The sequence below is a fragment of the Eurypyga helias genome, unplaced genomic scaffold, assembly GCF_000690775.1.
Source record: "Eurypyga helias isolate BGI_N326 unplaced genomic scaffold, ASM69077v1 scaffold17967, whole genome shotgun sequence".
Lineage (NCBI taxonomy): Eukaryota > Metazoa > Chordata > Aves > Eurypygiformes > Eurypygidae > Eurypyga > Eurypyga helias.
Genome location: NW_010261288.1, coordinates 12,331 through 21,222, shown reverse-complemented (window position 1 = coordinate 21,222; position 8,892 = coordinate 12,331). Strand labels below are relative to the sequence as shown.

The following is an 8,892-nucleotide window of genomic DNA, read 5'->3' as shown; positions in this document are numbered from 1 at the left end:
AAGCAATATATTTCTGTGGCAGGAAGAAACATGGGCATTTTAGAGAGGAATTGAATTTTAAGCAGCAGTCTGCAGTCCCTGGACAGGCAAAGCTCTCATTGACTTTGATGGGAGTTTTGCCTGTCTAAGGACGATGCAAGCGAATCCTATTTATGTTCTTAATCTGTTTTTCCTGCCTTCAGGGGCTTTAGGAAATGAATCCTTAGCATGTGAGAGAGACATTTTCTGTAATATTTTTAGCAGCACAGCTTAGATGCACAGTAATCACAGAAGCCTGCGCAGGTCTAAATAGGGCTTAATTTTATTTTAAAATGTATAATGTACTCTTCCAAATCTGCCCTGCTCGTTTTACCGACTAGACCTTAAATTTGATAAACTGGACCTGAATTATTTCGTGATGACAATTTTCATTTGCGTTCACGGTGCAGTGGGTGTGGGAGAGGCACACAGATTAGTGTATGAGAGAGGGCTAACATTCTGCGTTCTCTGCCGGGCAGTCCAGTGAATGCTCGGAGCATCTTCTCACAGGTCTCGTCCCACGCTGTGTATCGCAGCCAGTACAACACACATACTCTTGGGTTTGCACTCTGCTGGCACTTCACGGAGTGCTGAATTCAAGCAGTGTGGAGAGAAAGGACAGGAGGGACAAACAGGCAACCCCAGTGTTCATTCTGTACCCCGAACTGCAGGTTAGAAGGTATGAAAGTGGTCACAGTCCTCAGACAAGATTTGGAGGTCATGTTGGAAAGAAAGTCCCAGTGTCGAAATCTTAATCTGTTCCCACCGATGTTGGCTAACAAACTGTTGATCAAATTTTTCCGTAGGAGCAATGACCATGGCTTTGCTGGAAAACCTTGTAGCAGGAAACATCTACTTGGTCAAAATAGCAGCCTCCAACGAAGTGGGAGAAGGACCCTTCTCAAATGCGGTAGAACTTGCTGTGCTGCCAAAGGAGACGTCAGAGTCTAATCAGAGACCTAAACGCTTGGATGCGGGAGACTCCACAAGTCAGTAGCCGTGTTTTGATTACTGCTGTCGCAAGTACCGGGAAAAAAGATGCCTGTTTGGTTTAGCTTGTCACTGCTTTCTGGGCCAACCGTTCTGGTTTATGTGAGGCAGTCCTAACAGTGTAGCGTTTTCTTCTAAATGAGACCATCGTGGAATTGTAATCCCCCTTCAGCTCCAAACCAGTTTAATTCTTTTGCTCAGGAGTTGGAAGTTTGGCTTTTGGATGCGGATACGTAACTAGTTTGAATTTTACATCGATATCAACTTTGCAGCCGCTCTTCTCAGGCGCTTCCGTTAGCCCTTCGTTGGGCATTGGGTCAGTTAGAACCAGGCTGCCTGGCAGGGCGGAGATGGCTCCTCGAGTAAATCTGCTGGAATGTGCTGGTTCCTGGTATTCCAGCAACCCGAATCAGCCCGTCAGTCAGTGACACACCAGCCTGTGTTTGCACCCAAGAGCTCTGCCCCACCCGCAGTTGTTTGGGGAAGGCTGTGGGTTACCTCACGACATTAAGGTGACAGCAGTGGTTTCTCCGTGTAAGAGGGGCAGAGCGTGTTGTCTTTGTCTGACATAGAAGAGGATTTATCTTGGTGACTTGTTGCAGGTTTTAAAGCCATCTGGGGTGACAAAAGCTAGTAATTTTTCAGGTACATGAACCTTTTAACCTTTCCTGGTTGCTACACATTGCATTGTGATGAGAACACAGGGATTTTTCTTGCTCAGGTTTTCTCCCTTCTTGGAATTCAGTTATATTTTAGGCCTGAATAAGCAGCTAGGCTTATGCCCTCGGGATTAGGTTAATAGACAGACGATGTCAAAGCATGAATCAAAGTGAACCCTCCTAGGTGACAGTGGCTGGAATTCTCCAGGCCGTTCCCTGTAAGGAAGGTGTTGGAGAGAGCTCTGCTGCTCCACGCTGTAGGACACCGAAGAGGCTGGTGTGGGGAAGTCCCTTCTTCCCCTCCCACACCTGGACTGCATACACTCCTCCCTTTAGTCCACAAGTTTCATTTTCAGAAGTGTCAGAATGTATGACAGAGAAGGTCTGGGAGTCTCATGAAAAGGAAGCATTTGCCTCTGTGGTTGTGACTGTAATGCTGTTGATTTCCTGACAGGGAGCAGGAGGGTAACTCTCTGTATTTACTGACCCTTTCCATGTTCTTTTCTGCTGTAGTTTATTCTGACTATTACCACCTGGACCAGAAGTCAATGACTGGCATTGTGGTTGGCGTTTGCATAGCCTTGACCTGCATCCTGATCTGCATCCTGATCTTAATTTATCGCAGTAAAGCCAGGTATGTTTTTGTTCTTGAAAACTGAGCTCTCTGACTGCACTGATTCTGGGGACATGCCGCCTCCTCCGCGAGTGCTACGTTCTCTGAGGTACTCTGTCTCTTCACCTGTTCCTACCAGCGGTGGAAACAAACCACTTTATTGGCTTTTCCTACTCTACCTGAGTCCCCTCTCCAGTGAAAAGAAGGAAGAACCCACAGAGTGAGTCAGTGGTGCTTTGACAACTAAGTGTGAGGCATGGTTCCAAATAAAAGACCCCTTGTGAGTCAAATGAGCTGCTTTATGTCATCTGCTCCTCCTGCTTAACCCCCCTGCCTGCCCAGACCTGGTGTGCAGGGCTTTAACCTGCTGGCATTGCTGGGCAGGAGGAGCTCAGGCGGGGAGCCGTTCCATGGTGCAGTTTGTTTGCAGGGGCCAAGCCACCGTCTGCTCATCAGCTGCGATAGGGTATAAACTGGCCCAGTGACTCTGCTCGTAACCCTGGGAGCAGAACTAACAGAAGTTACTTGAAATAGTAAATTAAAAACCTGTCTGAACGTGTATTTTAGTAACAAGGGCGCTTTAGCATACGTGCAGGAAAGAATATGGATTGGGAGACAGTCTGTGTAGCACGGTAGAAAGGTCTCAATATCATTAGTGGTTACTTCTTCCAAGTAATATTCCTAATCATGACAATTCCTGTCTGCACACGAGCTCCTAGCCTACTGCGTGTGATTAACTGGAAGCAGATGTTATTTTCATCACAAGCAGTAACATTTAAATTCCATGAGCGTTAGGAGTACCATATAACAAAATGTAAATGCCAAGGAGATACCAATATTACTTGATTAATAATAGCTTTAAAGTTTATCCTTGGTTTTTGCATTTTCTTCCTGTGGGTCAATTTTATTCCTGCTTAACATTCTGTAGGAAAACATCTGCTCCTAAACCTGTGCAGCAAAGCACTGACCAGCTGTCACATACCAGCATCTCATTAGCCAGTGCTAATGAGGGGGAGAAGAGTGTCGAAGGAGTTGCAGAGAATGAAGAATCCTTATTGCCAGTGGTGGTGGGAAACAGCTTCATCGACGCTAAGGTACTGTGACTTTTACTCACTCCCAGAGCAGAAATCTTTCTTTAGGACTCATTGCTAAAACACCTGAGTCCTTAGCAAAGGTAAAATACGTACGCTACACATCCACAGCAGGTTTTTTAATGGGACAAGCAGTAGTTTGGTAATCCGGGGAGAAATCTTTAAGATGCATGTTGAAGTTCAGGTGGAGATTGGGATCGGTGCGCTTGTCCCACACCCTGCTCTGCAGACTGCGGAGCTGGCTCTGGCACAGCATCAGGGGATAAAAGCTCCACAGGCTTAGGGCTGCTATGTGGCCTCTGCTCCTCCAAGGACGTGGGTGAGAGCCCTTGTCAGCACCTCGTTCTGTAAGTGCCTGTGCACAATCTGGTCAGGTATGACACTCATGTTAAAGAAAATCTTATTTTTTTTACTGGCAAGCAATGTTACATTTTATAACTCATATTTGGTCAAGCTATAAATTAATCTAGATGGCAGGATGTGTCAGTGGATGTGGGAAATCTTACAGTCCAGTGGTCCAGGGTGACAAAACCACATTGGCCTTACTGTCACATGCAGACACACTGACTGAGGGCGTGTTCTGTGCATACTGCAAACCTGAACAGAGCTGTGAGGATCTGTGCCAGAGCTGGGAAATGGGAATGGACCCTAGCACAGGCACAGACCAGACTGTGAATGGTCACATTCCAAGCCGTCGTGCGGTGGTTGTCATATTTTGCTCTGTGTGTGCACTGTCGTAGCCATTGGGTCTGGCCTGTGGGCTTGGCAGGTGTAGTGGGTCTGGTCTACCTTGTCTTGAGCGGCAGATGAATGCCAGGCCGCAAGCACATGACTGAGCACTCAGACTTTGTTTGTCTTCCTTTTCAGTATGGAGCCAGTTGGTAGGAGTAGCAAAGTATTCTGGAATATCTTCATTTATTGTTAAAATTAATGTCTGCGTGTCTCCCTCGATTGTAGGGGGGGTCTGATCTGATTATTAACAGCTACGGGCCTGTCACAAAGGCTAACTGCAAGAAGAGGTGGCTGTTCTTCCAGGATACTAAGAAGATGAAGACTGAGGAGGTAATTGGTCTTAACGGGCAGAGATGTGCAGTCTTCACTGCCATACTCCGTGTGTGCAGGGAGGATATGTGGTTTTCTCTTTATGGAAAGGCATAGTTACTGGTCTAGGTTTTAGCTGGATAGCTTCAGTTCTGGGAAGGTTGGTGGTGTTCTACCTTGCAGTAAGGTCTCCTTTCCTGCCCGGAGCTGTCCGATACTGTAACTCCTGGCAGCTAACAGGCTGCTTTCTTGCCTCTGCCCCTTTGTCTTGGAGCAAAAGGATTTCTGTGGACTGGGTCTGTGCACAGTACTGCACCTGCAGGAACTTTGCATAGATATCAGTACAAATTAAAGATGCATTTGTAAATAAAACTCACATAAACATTTAAAGAATCCCCTCCTGCCCTGACAGCTGAACTTGGTTTGCTGAAGAGAAACCAAAGGAGGGAAATGAAATCATTTACACAAAGTACAGAAGAACTGGAGAGTCCGAGCAGAACTGTCCGGCTTCTGGAATTGGTGCTCTGGCCACATTGGCTATTTGGATGAGAGAAATAACAGTTTAAAACGGAGGTGTTAAAGCAAATCCTACGAACATTATCATGCAAATGGACACCTACTGGGCATCCAACTACTGTTTATTGAATTGTGGCTTGTATTGTGCCCTTGTGTGTTTAAGAATAGGAAGTCTTGATATCCATGGTGTAAATCCGTATTCCAGAATATTTCCAGAAGCAGCTGCATGTTTCTGATGCCCTGTAAGCGAAATGTGTGCTGCCACCCAGGGAGTAATGCTTAAAGAATATGCATGAAGGGATGGGAGAGAGTGTGTTTTTAAAATACCATTTAGGTCTCTCCAGTGAAACCATCATTCTTGATTAGCCATGCTTAGCTAGAAGGGATTATTTCATCTATTATGGAAGAGAAAAGTATGAGCAAGGCTTGAGATTGATTCCTTTTAACCTCCTGTAGGAAAGCCCAGATTGTTCCGAGGCAACGCTGTTAGCGGCACTCTGGCAGAGTAGAAGACAGGCAGTGCAGTAAGAATTCAAATTACAGCTCAGCTGTTCCGAGGCTCAACACCTTTTTCTCTGCTTTCCACGTAGCCTCAGAGAAGATTTGTCCAGGCGGCGTGTCTCTATCAGCCGGGCACGGCTGTGCTGGTCACTGAGGACGACTCCCCCGGCTCTCCTGGCCAGCAGTCTAATTTCCAGGTGCCGTTCAGTATCGCGGCCGACACGGAGCATTCGGCCAACAGCGAAGGAAGCCACGAGACTGGCGACTCCGGAAGATTTTCTCACGAGTCCAGTGATGAGATACACCTCTCCCCTGTGACAAGTGCCACCCCTCCCACCACCAGTCCTTTCGTAAGCAGTGAGTTGGGTACGAACACGACGAGCCCTGCCGCAAGTAGCTGCACAGAGCCTCCTCTGCCCCTGGCTGCTGGCCAGACTCCTACCTCGCCTCCTCAGATACACGCTGCGCAGCAAAACGGCCACCCTTAGGGCCACGCCAGACGTTCTTGCAGCGTGCGTCTGTTTGAAGGACAACGAACAGGGAGCCAAAGTTCCACTGTGGAAAGCCTGACTGACCTCGCAGGTGACCCCACAGTTCTGTTGAATGTGGTTTTTTTGGTTTTTGGGGGGGTTGTTTTGTTTGGTTTTTTAAAACTCACTCATTTTGAATGTTCAGTGGTCAACAAATGTGAAAGAACAGTGAAGCTTTCTGACTAAAGTTAAAACTGTGTCACTGGAGCAAAGGGAAGGCTGTTGGCCCTTTCGCTGACTATCTACCTCAGTTTGCCGAGAGGCGAACTCCGAACGACGACTGCTTTACCTCACTTGTGTTCTCGCTGGTCTCAGCTGTGGGACCGACGATACTTCCTAGGAGCGTTGGTTTATTTTGGGTTTCTTCTGTGTTGTTTGTTTTCAGCTGTGTGTAGAATATGTGTGTGTGTGTGTGTGTGTGTGTGTGAGCACGTGCGTGCGCTCAGTGATCAGGGAGTTGTATCGGTAGGTGAACAAGATTGTTTGGCTGAAGCTCTGTCTTTAAAAAGAAGGAAACCTCAGAGTATAAAATGTACTGATTTCATGTGGTTGACACAGAGGACGTTAAAATCTGGGATAACTGGAATTGGTGCTTCCACGTATACAGCCACATGAAATCTTTCCTACTGCTTGATGTCTCATAACCCCAGTAAGCCTGGGACAGTGCCTTTTCCCCGGAAACTTGTACCAGCAACTGCTGACAGGATGTGTGCTACATCCTTAGGGCTCTGGGACATGTTGGGTTCCCCACAGTGACAAACGCTGTCCCTTGGTTGACGGTTAATGCTAAAAAGCATGGCAAAATGAGGAAGAATTCAGCATTTCCACCAGCTGGCTCTGCCTGAGAGTCATGGCATAGATAATACTGCTGAGTCTTCCCCTATCACAATACTTGGTAGCAATGGTGCCTTGCATTATATATTATGAAATTACTGATTTGCCTTATGCCTTTTTAGTATTCATAAATTGCTTTGGCGTACAGAAAGATGCCTTAAATGCTTCTTAGATGTTTCAAGTAAGCTGTATCATGAGTTTATAGTTCATTTTTACCCGGCTTCGAGTCCTGGTAAGCACTGCTGGCATCATGGTGTGTCTCAGAGCTGTTGTTAGGATGCAGCCCTGCTTCTTGCCCTCGCCTAGTGTGCTGTTAGCCAGGAATTTTAGCTCAGGGAGTGACTTTGCCCACATGCGGATCTAAAACTCTGATTAGGCTACCATGAGAAATAAAAAAGCCAGAGCTTTAGTTGAAGGGTCTGTTGAAAGAGGTGAGTACTGCTACTGCCTTGAACCCATGCAATTCCTGTTTTATACTACCTCCTTAAAAAGTTATTCTAGTGTTTTTTGGATTTTGTTGTTGTTGTTTTTTCCTGTACTCAGGGAACAGTTTGTTACTTTTGAGCTGCCTCACGGAAACGTGGAGCAAACTGACAGGGTATCGTGTTTTGTTTTTTAATAGGAGAGAGGGAGAAAGAGGGAGGAGGTTGGAATCATCCAATGTTATAAACTTGCCTGTATCTATATCCAGTCCTCTTCTCCATTCCTCCCCTTTCTGTGTTTTACTTAAAAAAGGAAAAAAAAAAAAAAAGAAAAGAAAAGAAACCCCCCAGGCATACGTTTTTACCTCTGTAGAGGCGTTTAAGGTGTGATGCTGTGAGAAAGCAGCCACAGGAACTCCCGGCTCTACGAAGTCTGTCAGAGCCCCTGTTGGCTTTTCCGGGGCCGAGACGTCCCCCTTGGGGTAGGCCAGGCTGACCTTGGCATTGTTCCTCGCCTACCAGAGGGTGGCCAGAGGGGCAGTAAGCCCTGCTGTTCTGTCTGTTTGGTGCCGGTGAACGGCCCCGTGGTCACCGCAGCTCTTCACCTTGTCGCTCTTGGCTAGTTCTGGACCAGACAGTACACACTCACCTTCTGGCAGCAGTGCGATTCAAACGCTCGACGAGGGGTCTCGTGCCAAAGACTTTTCTGTGGGAGGGCAGGAAGCCACCGCTGGCCACAGGTAACGGAGCTAGTCAAAAGCTGTAGGTGTGAAGAGCTGAATGCATCTGATTGCCTGAGCAGTGACTAACAAAAACCAGTAGGGCTTCTGGAGTGCAGTGGCTGTGGCAGAGGTGAGTTGTGTGCTTCCACAACTTCAGCTACCTTGTTGTTACAAGAGCTTTTACAGAAAGGTATAATAATGCCAGCAGATATCTCCAAAGACTTCCCAGTGGAATTTTTTTTCTCCAGCACGTAGTTGATCAACAGTCCAGTATTAAAAAAAGGATATTTTTGAACAGTTTTTTATCTACTTGCTGAAGAAAAAGAAAACCCTTTCACCAAAGATTTATTTTTGGTCTCGTCAGGCAGAATGTTTAGTGTACAGCGGAGTACTGTTTCTAGTTAGGCAAAGTGTGGATTAATCAAATCTAGAGTAAGAATGTGTAACTGTAGCATGAAGTTTCACACTTCATCTTTCAGAGTAGCCTCTTTTGTTCGTGTCACTCAGAGAGAGCTGATATGCGGGTGGTAACTGCTTCTCCAAAGACTTGTTTGCTGTAAGTACTGATAATTGGATGTAATTTTATGACCTTCGTTACAGGACAATACTTTAAATACTAAACTCTGTCTTCCAGAGACCCACCCATGGATCATTTGAGAGAAACAGGCTCCGTACAGGGCTTGGCAATCCCACAGAGGTGCTCTAACTTCAGTAGCCAGAGTTGAAATTATTCAGTGTATGAGAGAGCCAGAACTCTCTTCATCACTTCATGTTTTATTAAGGTACTTTCTATCAGCAAATAAAGAAAACCAAAGATATTTAAGGTTACCTCAGCGTATAGGCAAGCTTAGTTAGACATTAATTATTCTGTCTTTTCTTTATTTTTATGTTAACCAAATATAATATGTTTCTCCAGAACCCAGTCTACGTTCATGTGCTTCCCTTCCTTTTGTCA

At 46.2% G+C, this 8,892-nt stretch overlaps 1 protein-coding gene across 1 annotated transcript in view; it reads left to right on the top strand.

Annotated features, from left to right (window-relative positions):
- LOC104512380 (protogenin-like) overlaps positions 1 to 5,795 on the top strand; it is a gene marked incomplete at both ends in the record, with an annotated part of 11,111 nt that extends 5,316 nt beyond the window's left edge. The window contains 5 exons of the mRNA XM_010155329.1: positions 825 to 1,007; positions 2,181 to 2,301; positions 3,209 to 3,374; positions 4,329 to 4,433; positions 5,519 to 5,795. Of these exons, the coding sequence (XP_010153631.1) occupies positions 825 to 1,007; positions 2,181 to 2,301; positions 3,209 to 3,374; positions 4,329 to 4,433; positions 5,519 to 5,795 (852 nt within the window). The remainder of the gene's footprint in view (positions 1 to 824; positions 1,008 to 2,180; positions 2,302 to 3,208; positions 3,375 to 4,328; positions 4,434 to 5,518) is intronic.
- Positions 5,796 to 8,892: the final 3,097 nt, after the last annotated feature.